We start from the raw sequence: 15,450 nt of genomic DNA on the forward strand, positions 1-15,450 counted from the left end.
CTGCAGTTTTTCAAATATTAAACTTTCATGTGTAATACTTGATTCTGTATTAGAATTAAGTGGAATTTTATGTGTGATTGAAATACATTAAGTACTTTTTCGAGGGTAGTTACTCTTGAATACTGTGTGTGAGACCTGGTGATGTCACTAAAGTCTCATTGTGGCTGTGTCCAAATTCAGGGGCTGCAGCCCTCGAAGGGCGCATTTGAAGGCCAATTACGTCACAACGCTGCACGAAGGCCGTCCCAGTTCAGAGGCTCCTTCAAACGCAGCCTGCCCTTCCCTCTTTTCGGACGACGCACCGCTACTATCCTTCGCGGCCTCACATATCCCAAGATCCTTTGCGCACCGCTGCTCAGTCCCGAAACAGAAGAGGAAGCAAGAGAAAATGGCGACATCAAGTGGCGCAGACATGACATTTAAATTAGAGTAATGGGTTTATACTCGGTTTTTAGTCATTTGAACATCCAACGCCAGATATGTTAAACTTCAAGGGACTATAAAACCTCCAGATGTTAACTTTCAGTTAAAACACGTGACGCTGGTGATGCTGTGGTAAATATAGTTGTTATTCACCAATGGGTTAAGGTTTATTTTGTAATGTTGATAATTCAATTTAGATTTTGTCGTTAATTTTGTACAAACACAAATAAATGTACACGTCTGATAGATTTGAACCAAAATAGACTTTAATGCATCTCTGATGACCAACCAGGAAATACTCCGAAGGCTAGACCGTCCCATTTAACAACGGTGGACGAGGCCTTCAAGGTCTCTCCGAAGGACCCGGCCTCCGTAGGCCGCAAAGGCCGCGTCCTTGAAGGCTGCAGCCCCTGAATTGAGACACAGCCTGAGTCTGTGTTTTATCTTTACATGGTTTAGTTCAGACACAGTGACCAGGTGTGTGATGAGCAGGTGTTTGATGAGCAGGTGTGTGATGAGCAGGTGTGTGATGAGCAGGTGTGTGATGAGCAGGTGTTTGATGAGCAGGTGTGTGATGAGCAGGTGTGTGATGAGCAGGTGTGTGATGAGCAGGTGTTTGATGAGCAGGTGTGTGATGAGCAGGTGTGTGATGAGCAGGAACTCACGTTGGGGATGCTGCTGCGTTCACTGACTCCGGCCACGGAGACGTCAGTGTCAAAGGACGTCTGGAAGAAAAACAGACAAATGAATAATCAGCAGAAAACCAGAGGAGCAGTCGTCAAAAACTCGTCTCTGATCGATGACAGTAAAGTCAACGATTAATGTCAGAAGTTGAGGAGTCAATTGAGCAGATTAAAGACACCGAGCAGCAGATTAACATGAACATAGGTGTTGTAAAACGCCTGCAGGTCGACCAGGACCAAGTTTAACAGGACTGCAGCACCTCAGAGTCTGAAAACATCCCAGACTTCTGGTTCTGACCACGAAGTGGACTGAGGTGAGAAGAAGAGAAGAAGCCTGAGGACGTTTAAACGAAGAAGAGGAGTCAACTACAACTCCCAAGGTGCATTTCAGTGACAAACGTCCAATCAGAGAGCTTCACATTGTGTAGAAACCAGATAAACACTGAATCGTCATCATCAACAAGAAATCAAAGGACCTGATCACCAGGAGAGTTTCACCTTCTCAAAGATTCCCGAGTCGTGGCTCTTCATCTTGGACTTGAAGCTGGAGGACGGTTTGAAGTCGGGCAGCTCGGCGGTGTCTCTGCTGATGTCACACGACACCTGGCGGCTGGCTGGTCTGGAGCCCATACTGGACAGGTCGGCCTCGGTGTCTGTCAAACCCTGCAGAGGAACACACACACTTTGAAACACCAAACACACACACCGCCTCAGCTTCCTGTTTCACATCTCTAAATGTGATGAGAAGGATCGGAGCTCACCGATTCGCTGTCGGAGGCGGAGGAGAGGCGGGACTTGCCGTTGCTGGTCCGTCTGAACTGGCTGCTGATGTCGGAGGTCTGGCTCGTCACAGTGGAGCGACGCGTCGACACGAAGCTGCTGCTGGTCGAACGCAGGTCACGCTGACGGACACACAGCAACATGCCGAGACACGGGATGTACTTGGCTAACGCTAACCTGGAAAGAGACAGAGTCACTGTTAAGGTCCGGGGCTCATGGGAAATGGTGTTCATTAAAGGCTGCAAGAAAAACTGAATGAAGTGAAATGTTTGATTTTTTGTTTCAGCTTCTCTCCTCATTCAGACAAATGGATCAAACCACATGACAGAACATGTCCCAGACCCGAGTGATACCGAAGAAGATCAGAGTGATACTGAACAAAGGCTTCTGACTGGAACTACGGAAGCCCAGAGGGGCAGGTGGACATTTTTCTTGGAAAGAGGAGTGTTTGAATTGATTTGTCCCCAAAACTACAAACTACAAACTCACTGCACAGATTTAGACTTTGGACAGTCAGTCAACAGTTCTCTTTACTTCTAGTCTTTATGCTAAGCTAGGCTAACACATCCTGACTCCAGCTCTGCATTTAACACACAGACATGAGACAGAACATCTGTCAGAACATCTGTCGGAACATCTATCAGAACATCTGTCAGAACATCTGTCAGAACATCTGTCAGAACATCTATCAGAACATCTGTCAGAACATCTGTCAGAACATCTATCAGAACATCTGTCAGAACATCTGTCAGAGGGAAATAAGATCCAAAGTGTTTCTTGTCGTGTGCACAGTGAGGACATGTTTCTCTGCACACTGACATTCTTCCTTTGCTGTCCACAGAGTGCCAACAAAGAAATATAAGCAAGAGAAATATACAAAATAAAACACATTTAAAAAGGCAGCATGTAAAGAATGAATAAAAAAGCAACAACAATATTAATAATAATAAAAACAGTGCAAATGTGAGCCGTGCAATTATGCATGTGCAATTTAAAATGTAAACAGATGTAAACAGTCGGGACAGTCGTGTGAGGTAGAGTGGCTGTAAACTCCTATCTGCTGTTCAGGAGTCTGATGGGAAAGAAAGAGTTCTTTCGTCTGGTGGTTTTGGATTGAACACTTCTGTACCTCCAGCCTGAGGGCAGCAGCATGAACAGTCTGCTGGGGGTGGGTGGGGTCTTTGAGGATGGAGGTGGCTCTCCTGTGGACTCTGCAGTGGTAGATGCTCTGCAGAGAGGGCAGTGGAGTCCTGGTGATCCTCTCAGCAGTCTTTACCGCTCTCTGCAGGCGTTTGCGGTCCATAGCAGTAGTGCTGCCGTACCACAAGGTGATACAGCCGGTCAAGATGCTCTCAACAATGCAGCTGTAGAAGTTGCTGAGGATTTCAGGCGACATGCCAAACTTCCTCAGCCTCCTCAGAAAATACAGCTGCTGTTGGGCCCTCTTTACCAGCTGTGTGGTGTTGAGTGACCAGGTGAGGTCTTCACTGATGTGGACACCCAGGTATTTGAAGCTGCTCACCCGCTCTACTTCAAGCTCCCGGATGTACAGAGTCCGATGAGGTTTCCTCTTCTTCCTCATGTCCACTATCTTCTCCTTCGTCCGTGTCCGTGTTGAGGGTGAGGTTGTTGTCCTCACACCATGACTCCAGACTGGCCGCCTCCCTCCTGTAGGCCGCTTCGTCCCCGCCAGTGATGCATCCTATCACTGCGGTGTCGTCTGATAACTTTAGGATGATGTTGTCCTCGTGGGAGGCGACACAGCTGCAGGTGAACAGGGTGTAGAGGATGGACTGATGCTGGCTGAAGTCCTGACAGACTGGGGCCTGCCAGTCAAAAGTCTAGGAGCCAGTCACAGAGGGTGGGCAGACCAAGTGTAGACAGTTTGTGGGGAAGGACCGTATTGAAGGCGGAGCTGTAGTCCACAAAGAGCGTCCTGATGTAGGAGTTTTTTTTTCCAGGTGGGAGAGGGAATAGTGGAGAACAGCAGCGACAGCATCTCAGGTGGACCTGTTGGGCCAGTAGGCATACTGTAGGGGGTCCAGGGTGTCCGATGTGCTGCTCTGAATGTGGGTCAGCACCACTCTCTCAAAACACTTCATGATGATTGGAGTGAGTGCTACTGGTCTGTAATCATTCAGGCAGGTGGGTGGGCTCTTCCTGGGAAGGGGGACGATGGTTGTGGTCTTGAAGCAGGAGGGAACGGTGCTGTCGCTGAGGGAAAGGTTGAAGATGGAGGTGAGAACATCAGCCAGCTCGTTGGCACATGCTCTGAGAGCCCGCCCAGGGATGTTGTTTGGTCCAGCTGCCTTGCGGGGGTTGATCTTCCTCAGGACTTTGTGTACCTGGCCTGATGAGACGGTTGGTGGAGGGGAGGGGGGTCCTGGTGTGTGTGTGCCTCCTCTCTGTGGTGTGGCTGGAGGTCTTGAAGCGGGTGTAAAAGGTATTGAGGTCATCCGGCAGGCTGTCTATGGAGCTGATGGTGCTGGTGCTGGTCCTGTAGTCTGTGATGTGCTGCAGGCCTTGCCACATCCATCAGTCAGCAGTGGAATGGAAGCCGTCCAGATCGTCTCTGTACTGCCAATTGGCCGCTGTGATGGCTTTTTTCAGCCCATACTTTGCAGCTTTGTACTCCGTCTCATTGCCTGATCTAAATGGAAGAGAGCGAGCACGCAGCATGTGACGTACCTGACTGTTTATCCAGCGTTAGGGTTGGGAAAAATGTTGAACTTTCCTTTCACACGTGTTTAACTTTATAAAACTGATGTGTTTTTCCAATAAAAGGCATCGACACTGAAGAAGAAGACAAAGAAGAAGAAGAAGAAGACAAAGATAAAGAAGATGAAGAAGAAGACGAAAACGAAGATGAAGAACAAGAACAAGAACAAGAACAAGAACAAGAACAAGAACAAGAGGACAAAGACAAAGATAAAAAAGACGAAGACGACAAAGAAGACAAAGAAGAAGAACAAGAAGAACAAGAAGATGAAGAACAAGGAGCCTCATTCATGAACCGTTCTTACGAACAAATTTGTTCTTAAGTCCCACTTACGAAGATTTTACGAAGATTGTGGCATTCATGAATTTTTTCTTATCCAGGATTTATTCTTAGGTAAGAACAAATCCTACGAACACTCAGGAGTACTCTTACGCACATTTCAGTGCCGACATGTTGGCATGGTTGTGTTTTCTTCTCTTGTGCAGTTCAATAAAATACAACATTACAGTGATAATTCTGTCATATTTATTTATTTATTCATTTCATATTTTTGGTAATTTACAGAATTTTAAATTTTAAAATAAATTAAATGTGCCAGTGATTTAACATTAATCAAGTCAATTGGAAACCATGCCATCAATTAGTAATCAAGTTTCCATACACAGCAGAAGATCAAGTCGCAGTTAAGAGAGGATTTCATAACATCGCTGGCCTCCCTAACACCATTGGTGCGATAGACTGCACGCACGTACGCATTAAGGCACCCTCTCCAGACTCCTTCCCATGCCTCAACCGCAAGCAATACCATTCGATAAACGTACAAGTTATCTGCGACTCAAATAACCACCTACTGAACGTGGTCTCCCGGTTCCCAGGAGGAGCACACGACTCCTATATTTTCCAAAACAGCTCCGTGGGAACACACCTTGAACAAGGAGCAGCTGGTGACGCATGGCTCATTGGTACATATCTTTTATAATATAATTATAATTTCCCATAAAAGTGTCTTTTTATTTGATTTATTTTATTAGGGGATTGAGGATATGCCCTGGCTCCCTGGTTGATGACCAACCCTCAGACTCCACAGGAGATTTTATTCACCCAGATGCATGCGCACACTCGCTCCACCATCGAACGCACCATCGGCATTTTAAAGGGGCGCTGGATGTGTTTGGACACAGCAGGTGGCAAATTGCTGTACAAACCGGAGAAGGTAAGACAACTGATGATTTGATTTATTTTATTATAAAATCTGCTTAGACTAAGGTCACGTTTATTCAAACACCTTGCATCTTAACTTATGACTCTCCCTAACCATTACAGGTCTGTAGGATAATCATGGCCTGCTGTGTCCTGTCCCCTCCGCCACAACACCGTGAGGATGTGCGTCCTGACGCGATCATGGGACCAGACTGCAGGCGCGCTGTTCATGTTCGAGCGCAATTTATTGCCCGCTTGTGAAGAAAATGCATTAATATCACAATTTCAGTCTAACAGTCTAATTCACTTTAAAAAAATAAACAAAAAAAAAGACAGACCGGTTTCAGTGCACATCTTTCACACTTTTAAAGTTTTTTTTTCGCTTCACCTGCTGCGCTCCAACTGATTTATTTTTTGCTTCTGGCATTTTGTTGCTGTTTGCTCTGTACTACGGCATCAGTGTCTACACGGCCCTGCAGTTTCTTTTATTAGCATTAATGGGCGGTTACCTATGTTAATTAGACTCACCTTGCACGCGCTCTCAATTTACGAGGAGGTGGCATTCATCAATGTAGGAACAGAGCTGCGAACAACTCTGAGGCTTACGAACGCGTTGATGAATCTGACGTAGGGTTTTCTTAAGGAACCTCTCAAGAACAACTTAAGAAAGAATCTAAGAAGATTCTTAAGAAGATATTGGTGAATGAGGCCCAAGAAGAGGAAGACGAAGAAGACGACAAACGACTCAAAACAAACTTTTTAAAGACTTTCTGTCAGTAAAGATTCAAAGATCTTCAGTCAGTTTATTCTTTTGTTGTTGTTGTTTTCATGTCGACTCTTCAGTTCTGATGTGACATGAAGCTGCTGTGTGTCTAACCCTGTGTGTGTGTGTGTGTGTGTGTGTGTGTGTGTGCGTGTGTGTGTGTGTGTGTGTGTGTGTGTGTGTGTGTGTGTGTGTGTGTGTGTGTGTGTGTGTGTGTGTGTGTGTGTGAGAGTGTGTGTGTCTCTCCAGTCCAGTCAACATTCAGGTTAATGGAGCAGTGGTTGGTTCAGCTGACTTGTCAGAGCTCACAGCGGCGCCGCTGCTCTCTCTGATTGGACTGATGGAACAGGGACGGTTCACTGAGCTGCCGTCACGTCAGCACGATGAAAACGAGCTCGAGTCACATTAACACAACCTTTTGAGGAATATTGATCGGGTGTCCAGGTCCAATACTGAAGCACCAACAGATGATCTTAGGTGATCAGTTATTCTCCAAACAGGTCCAAGTGTTGATGAAGTGTGTGATTCTGTGTGTGTGTTACCTGTATTTGGGGTGTGTGATGGCGTAGATGATGGGGTTGTGGATGGCCGAGGCTTTGGCAATGACGGCGGGCACAGAGTTCATGTAGGGCGTCAACATGTCGGCGTACCTGCAGCAGGAAACAACGAACACAGCGAGGAAACAGAAAAACCTTCGAGGGTAAGTGTCCTGTTTCTTCACCACTCAGACAATATTCACAGACTTACTGCAGAAGTGCATTAAAACTAAGACATTAACTTACTGAACTTCTTTTGATTTTCACAAGATTTCACATATAAACACAGGTGATAAACGTGTTATATACATTAAAACATTAAAGATCAGAGCAGCAGCTTCCAAACTTTCTGGTTTGTGATGAAATATTTTGTTTCCCTTCAGTGAAACAGATTGAAAATATGTTCAAGTTTTTGACTTTTGCTTTGAAGAGCAGGTTTCCATTTGTTTGTGTCATTAACACACAGTGACACTCACAGTCCTGCAGGTGGTTTCACCAGTCCACTAATCACCAGGGAGTCACAGCAGGGTGTCAACAGAGGCAGTAGAGAAGAAGAAAGCATGCTCGTAAACATGGAGGTAAAAAATCTGCTGGACCAGTTAGGAACCACTGCTCTGAAGAAGACAATCTTTCCCCTCAAAGCTCCATAAAATCATCAAAATCCTGACTGGGGTTTGGTGGAGATGTCTCCAGTCTGACTGTCTCTGAGGAACATTTATCTACAGAGATTTTTGTATTGAGACATCAGAAGAAGATTAAAGAAGATTCAATGATCTACTGGAAGTTGTATTTCCTGTTGAGTTTTAATGCAGACGCATCTAGTGGCCACTAGAGGAACTGCAGCTGATGCTCAACACTCTGTTTCTTTCTGTATGCTCTCCAGGTGTGTGTGTCTGCTTTACCCAGCGAAGGCGGTGAGAGCGACGCTGGAGTACGGCGACCAGGAGATGACGTAGAGGAGGATGACGATCAGAGCGATCTTTGCCATCTTCCACTCGTTCTGCAGTCGGTGGAAGTTCTTCACCGAGTCACGAGTGCTGCCGTGACTGTGGATGCTGCCGTTGATCTTCCCCACAGCTCTGAAAACACACAAAGACTTGCTGAGCTGAACCTGCAGGACACTGACTGACTGACAGTGATCAGAGGAGGCTCGGCCCGAGGAACCGGGTCTCTGTCAGGAGAACCACAGGGCTAAACAACTGAACAGCTTAAAGCTGACGTCTGACACTGATGTGATGTTTGACCAGAAGACACACTCACATGTTCTATATGTTCTGTATGTTGTATACGTTCTATATGTTCTATGTGTTGTATACTGTATGTTCTGTGTTCTATATGTTGTATGTGTTCCATATGTTCTATATGTTCTATATGTTGTATACGTTCTATATGTTCTATGTGTTCTGTGTTCTACATGTTGTATGTGTTGTATATGTTCTATATGTTGTATACATTCTATATGTTCTATGTGTTGTATATGTTCTGTGTTCTATATGTTGTATGTGTTCTATATGTTCTATATGTTGTATACGTTCTATATGTTCTATGTGTTCTACATGTTGTATATGTTCTATATGTTGTATATGTTGTATAGATTCTATAAGTTCTATATGTTGTATATGTTGCATACGTTCTGTGTTCTATATGTTGTGTTTTCTATGTGTTCTATGTGTTCTATATCTTGTATATGTTGTATATGTCCTATATGTTCTGTGATCTACATGTTGTATATGTTGTATATGTTGTATAGATTCTATAAGTTCTATATGTTGTATATGTTGCATATGTTCTGTGTTCTATGTGTTCTATGTGTTCTATATCTTGTATATGTTGTATATGTCCTATGTGTTCTGTGTTCTACATGTTGTATATGTTGTATATGTTCTGTGTTATATATGTTATCTATGTTGAACATTTAGTCATCAAAGGCGTTTAACTTCTTTAAACAGATGCTCTGTGCTGTGATATGGAGGATCAAATCTGCCACAATCTAAAATAAATAACTAATAAATAATAATAATCCATTAAATGCACCACAAATAATATTGAGAATAAATGTAGTCATTAATTAATTCATAAAATGTGACACAAATTATTATTTCTGTATTTATTTACCTTTGCATTAATTACAATATTTATCACTTTGCCATTTAATTTAATCATTTAAATTATTGTTACAAAGTATTTTTTATTTATTTACTTCTTTTTTTTAAAAAGTGTTTTATTTCTCTTTTTCTTTTTACATTTATTTATTCTCTTGTGAGGGGCGGTCGATAACTTTTCACTTATTGGTCAATCAACATCAGCGTCACTGATCGATTATTGATCTCACACTGAGACGGACTCACCACAAAATAATACACAAATAAATTATCAATTCATTTAATGAGTCGTTCATTTATCTATTTTTTATCTTGACAATTTCAGTCCTCCGTTCTTTCACAGCTCAAACAACAAACAATAACAAAAAAAATAAAATAAATATTCACATAATTCACAGAACGGATAAAAAATCATAAGAAGAAAAAAACACACATCAGGATAATTCTTCTTCCTGAATTATCTCATCACGTTCATCCAAGTGGAAGTTTTATCCTGATGGTGGCGCCAGAGAGACGCTCAGAGATGAAATGAGACTGAAGTTTTTCTCTACTGAACGAACATTGGCCGCGTTTCCCAGATTCGTTAAGAAGCTCTTAAGTGCTAAGATCTTCTTAGGAGCGCTCTTAAGAACGCTGTGAAAGAAGGATGTGTTTCCCAGAGTCGCTCTTAGCTTAAGAAGATCTTTCACTAAGAAGGAAATGTAAGATCGAGCTGACCCACTCTTAACAGCCTTCTTAGCGACCGAATGCTCAGTGATCCAGCGCGTCAGGGAAATTTATATCCTCCACTTTGCGAAATAATAAAACAATGCTCAGTGTTGAAATGCGCTCATAGCTGCGGACCACTGGCGCAAGAAAAAAAAAAAATAGAAAATGGTAGATGAAAAAAAAACCTTTTTATTGAATTACACGTTTAAGTTTTCCGCAACATCTGCATATATGAGTTTATAGTACTACACATAAAAAAAACAACAACCCTGTGGCATTTCACAGATATCAAGGAAACAGATGTATTAAACTCAGCTGAACCTCATCCAGAGAGGCTTCCCCTGCTACTCTGCGTTGCCAAAGTCCGCGCGTGTGAGAAACCACGGCTGCAATACAGCACATTCTCCCTGCGAACCAACAGCGTCGCCGTGCGCGAAGCCAGACGGTTTACATAAATGCATACGTGCGTCAGCACTTCTCCCCACTGGACGTGCTGTCAGACCGGGCTGTCCAGGCAAAGTACCGGCTGCCCCGTGCGGACATCCAACGGCTGATCACTCTGTGCTGCACCTCCGGGCTGAAAATTGCAGCGGGTTGCTCTCTGGATGTGTGGAGACACCAGAGTGATCAGCCGTTGGATCTCTTTGCCTGGACAGCCCGGTCTGACAGCACACACACACACACACACACACACACACACACACACACACACACACACACACACACACACACACACACACACACACACACACACACACACACACACACACACACACACACACACACACACACACACACACACACACACACACTTATGCGCTGATAAAGAGGTGGGTGATCGATTTGCTTGGCATCGATTGATTCAGCACAGCAGCAGCGCGGTGGACAGCTCCCACTAAGAGCTTCTTCAGAAGCTTCTTTGGCTTGATCTTCAGGTTCTCCTAAGAAGGCAGTTAAGAACGCATCTGGGAAACACCTGTATCTTAGCGCTCCTTCTTAGCCGAACCCTTCTTAAGAGCCTTCTTAAGTCCTTAAGAACGATCGAATCTGGGAAACGCGGCCATTGTTTGTTCCACAGAGTCAAATATTTATGATTTTATGATCCAGAAACAAAGAAATTAAAAAACATGAAAAATTATTCATAGAAAAAATCTTAATTAGACTCGTGTTGGATTATATGAAAAAACTGCAGACACACACACACACACACACACACACACACACACACACAAGCACACACATACACACACATACAGACACACACGTACAGACACACACACACACACACACACACACGCGCGCGCAGACTGACTGGTTGGTGGTGCGGATGGCGCGGAAGATGAAGACGTAGCAGTAGATGATGATGAAGAGCGGCAGGAAGAAGACGAAGATGCAGAGCAGCATGGTGTACGCTCGCACCGACGGCGTGAACGTCATGTAGTCCCACGTACAGGAAGTCAGCAGACCCTCCGGGACGTAGGCGCCTGAGGGGCGAGAGACACAGACACAGAGAGAGAGAGATGACGATCTTATCTAACATGAATGTTGAATATCGTCCTCGTGGAGACGTCAGGTCCAGTTTGACTTTCATTTAGTCATCGAACGTCCGTAACCAAGTACGGGAGAGGATGAGGGTCAATATTAAATAGAAATTAAGTTCTCGTTTACATTTCTGACTTTTGTCAGACTTTTTACTTTAAACCCAAATCTTACTTTTGTTTTTGTTTTTTACAGCGATTTTTACTCAAACAACACAAACAAATGTGTAAAATCATAAAACTATTGAGGAAGAACATTCTTATTTTAACGAGTTCGTCTTTGGGGCTCCAGAGAAACGATCACCCCAACACACCTGATGCTACAAACTCTACACATTCAAGAGATTCATCCGTAACCCTCCTGAGAACATCGTGTGCTCATAAACACACACACACACGCACACACACACACACACACACACACACATACGTGTGTGTGTGTGTGTGTGTGTGTGTGCGTGTGTGAACTCGAGCTGAACAGACATCAAATAAAACAGGATTTGGAGGATAAATGAACAATAAGTTTGATCAGAGACAGAAAGCTGTGAATGTGAAATCACCTCAGGTCCGTGTGTGTGTGTGTGTGTGTGTGTGTGTGTGTGTGTGTGTGTGTGTGCGTGTGCGTGTTTGTGCGTGTGTGTCCTCACTCCAGCCGAAGAACGGCGGCAGGCTCCAGCCCAGAGAGTAGGCCCAGGCCGCCATGAGGATGAGGAGGGCCCGTTTCCGCGACAACACACCGATGGAGGTCAGAGGTCGCGTGATGACGAAGTAACGGTCGATGGCGATCACCGTCAGCGTGATCATGGAGCAGATCCCAAAGAGAGCGCCGCAGAACGCGTACAGCTCGCAACCTAAAGATGGAGAAGAAGATGAGAGTTACTGACAGGAAGTGACATCACATCATTCACCAGGGTTTACTGCATAAATCCAGTTCCTGAGTGCGACCACCAAAGTCTGTTTCTTTTATATGTGGCTTCATGAACCAATCAAAACTGCACAGACCTGATGAGTCTAATGACATTTCTTTCTTTCTTTCTTTCTTTAAATGAGGTTTGTTTTGAGGTGAACTGGCCCTTTAAGAAGAGAAGGAAATGATTTATTATGACATCATAACCACGAAATCAAGGAGTAAAGCTGCAGTCAGTCAACATCCTCTGCTCCTCTGTCAGGGAAGCTCTCCTATTAAAATGAGCTCTGAGTGTCTCTGAGGAGACGGAGGAGACAGAGGACACGTCTCTGAGGAGACAGAGGAGACAGAGGAGACGGAGGACACATCTCTGAGGAGACGGAGGAGACAGAGGACACGTCTCTGAGGAGACAGAGGACACAGAGGACACGTCACTGAGGAGACAGAGGAGACAGAGGACACGTCTCTGAGGAGACAGAGGACACATCTCTCAGGAAACAGAGGAGACAGAGGACACGTCACTGAGGAGACAGAGGAGACAGAGGACACGTCTCTGAGGAGACAGAGGACACATCTCTCAGGAAACAGAGGAGACAGAGGACACGTCACTGAGGAGACAGAGGAGACGGAGGACACATCTCTGAGGAGATGGAGGAGAAGGAGGACACGTCTCTGAGGAGATGGAGGAGACGGAGGACACGTCACTGAGGAGACAGAGGACACGTCACTGAGGAGACAGAGGAGACGGAGGACACGTCTCTGAGGAGACAGAGGAGACAGAGGACACGTCACTGAGGAGACAGAGGAGACAGAGGACACGTCTCTGAGGAGACAGAGGACACATCTCTCAGGAAACAGAGGAGACAGAGGACACGTCACTGAGGAGACAGAGGAGACAGAGGACACGTCTCTGAGGAGACAGAGGACACATCTCTCAGGAAACAGAGGAGACAGAGGACACGTCACTGAGGAGACAGAGGAGACGGAGGACACATCTCTGAGGAGATGGAGGAGAAGGAGGACACGTCTCTGAGGAGATGGAGGAGACGGAGGACACGTCACTGAGGAGACAGAGGAGACAGAGGACACGTCACTGAGGAGACAGAGGAGACAGAGGACACGTCTCTGAGGAGACGGAGGAGACGGAGGACACGTCTCTGAGGAGACGGAGGAGACGGAGGACACATCTCTGAGGAGACAGAGGAGACAGAGGACACGTCTCTGAGGAGACAGAGGACACGTCACTGAGGAGACAGAGGAGACGGAGGACACGTCTCTGAGGAGACAGAGGACACATCTCTCAGGAAACAGAGGAGACAGAGGACACGTCACTGAGGAGACAGAGGAGACAGAGGACACGTCTCTGAGGAGATGGAGGAGAAGGAGGACACGTCTCTGAGGAGATGGAGGAGACGGAGGACACGTCACTGAGGAGACAGAGGAGACGGAGGACACGTCTCTGAGGAGACGGAGGAGACAGAGGACACGTCTCTGAGGAGACGGAGGAGAAGGAGGACACGTCTCTGAGGAGACGGAGGAAACAGAGGACACATCTCTGAGGAGATGGAGGGGAAGGAGGACACGTCTCTGAGGAGATGGAGGAGACGGAGGACACGTCACTGAGGAGACAGAGGACACGTCTCTGAGGAGACAGAGGAGACAGAGGACACGTCTCTGAGGAGACGGAGGAGAAGGAGGACACGTCTCTGAGGAGACGGAGGAAACAGAGGACACATCTCTGAGGAGATGGAGGGGAAGGAGGACACGTCTCTGAGGAGATGGAGGAGACGGAGGACACGTCACTGAGGAGACAGAGGACACGTCTCTGAGGAGACGGAGGAGACAGAGGACACGTCTCTGAGGAGACGGAGGAGACGGAGGACACATCTCTGAGGAGACGGAGGAGACAGAGGACACGTCTCTGAGGAGACAGAGGAGACAGAGGACATGTCACTGAGGAGACAGAGGAGACAGAGGACACGTCTCTGAGGAGACAGAGGACACATCTCTCAGGAAACGGAGGAGACAGAGGACACGTCACTGAGGAGAAAGGGGAGACGGAGGACACATCTCTGAGGAGATGGAGGAGAAGGAGGACACGTCTCTGAGGAGATGGAGGAGACGGAGGACACGTCACTGAGGAGACAGAGGAGACGGAGGACACATCTCTGAGGAGACGGAGGACACGTCTCTGAGGAGATGGAGGACACGTCACTGAGGAGACAGAGGAGACGGAGGACACGTCTCTGAGGAGACAGAGGACACATCTCAGGAAACGGAGGAGGCAGAGGACACGTCTCTGAGGAGACGGAGGAGACGGAGGACACATCTCTCAGGAAACGGAGGAGACAGAGGACACGTCTCTGAGGAGACAGAGGAGACGGAGGACACGTCTCTGAGGAGACAGAGGACACATCTCTCAGGAAACGGAGGAGACAGAGGACACGTCACTGAGGAGACAGAGGAGACGGAGGACACATCTCTGAGGAGATGGAGGAGAAGGAGGACACGTCTCTGAGGAGATGGAGGAGACGGAGGACACGTCACTGAGGAGACAGAGGAGACGGAGGACACGTCACTGAGGAGACAGAGGAGACGTCTCTGAGGAGACGGAGGAGACGGAGGACACATCTCTGAGGAGACGGAGGAGACAGAGGACACGTCTCTGAGGAGACAGAGGAGACGGAGGACACGTCTCTGAGGAGACAGAGGAGACAGAGGACACGTCACTGAGGAGACAGAGGATACGTCACTGAGGAGACAGAGGAGACAGAGGAGACAGAGGACACGTCACTGAGGAGACGGAGGAGACAGAGGACACGTCACTGAGGAGACAGAGGACACGTCTCTGAGGAGACGGAGGAGACGGAGGACAGGTCTCTGAGGAGACGGAGGAGACGGAGGACACGTCTCTGAGGAGACGGAGGAAACAGAGGACACATCTCTGAGGAGACGGAGGAGACGGAGGACACGTCTCTGAGGAGACGGAGGAAACAGAGGACACATCTCTGAGGACTCTGTTCTGTCCCTGGTTAACATTCACACTGGGTCAGGATGTTGTCTCCGTCCCTCCAGGCAGACATCAGCTTTA

General features: G+C 46.5%; 1 protein-coding gene across 1 annotated transcript in view; it reads right to left on the reverse strand.

Annotated features, from left to right (window-relative positions):
* LOC311271002 (melanopsin-A-like) overlaps positions 1 to 15,450 on the reverse strand; it is a 38,735-nt gene that overhangs the window by 2,888 nt on the left and 20,397 nt on the right. The window contains exons 4-10 of the mRNA XM_084376324.1: positions 12,100 to 12,303; positions 11,227 to 11,398; positions 8,007 to 8,183; positions 7,111 to 7,218; positions 1,868 to 2,063; positions 1,605 to 1,769; positions 1,089 to 1,148 (exon numbers count right to left, since the gene is read on the reverse strand). Of these exons, the coding sequence (XP_084232450.1) occupies positions 1,089 to 1,148; positions 1,605 to 1,769; positions 1,868 to 2,063; positions 7,111 to 7,218; positions 8,007 to 8,183; positions 11,227 to 11,398; positions 12,100 to 12,303 (1,082 nt within the window). The remainder of the gene's footprint in view (positions 1 to 1,088; positions 1,149 to 1,604; positions 1,770 to 1,867; positions 2,064 to 7,110; positions 7,219 to 8,006; positions 8,184 to 11,226; positions 11,399 to 12,099; positions 12,304 to 15,450) is intronic.

Source organism: Pagrus pagrus (genome assembly GCF_965226575.1).
Source record: "Pagrus pagrus genome assembly, chromosome: 15".
Taxonomy (NCBI): domain Eukaryota; kingdom Metazoa; phylum Chordata; class Actinopteri; order Spariformes; family Sparidae; genus Pagrus; species Pagrus pagrus.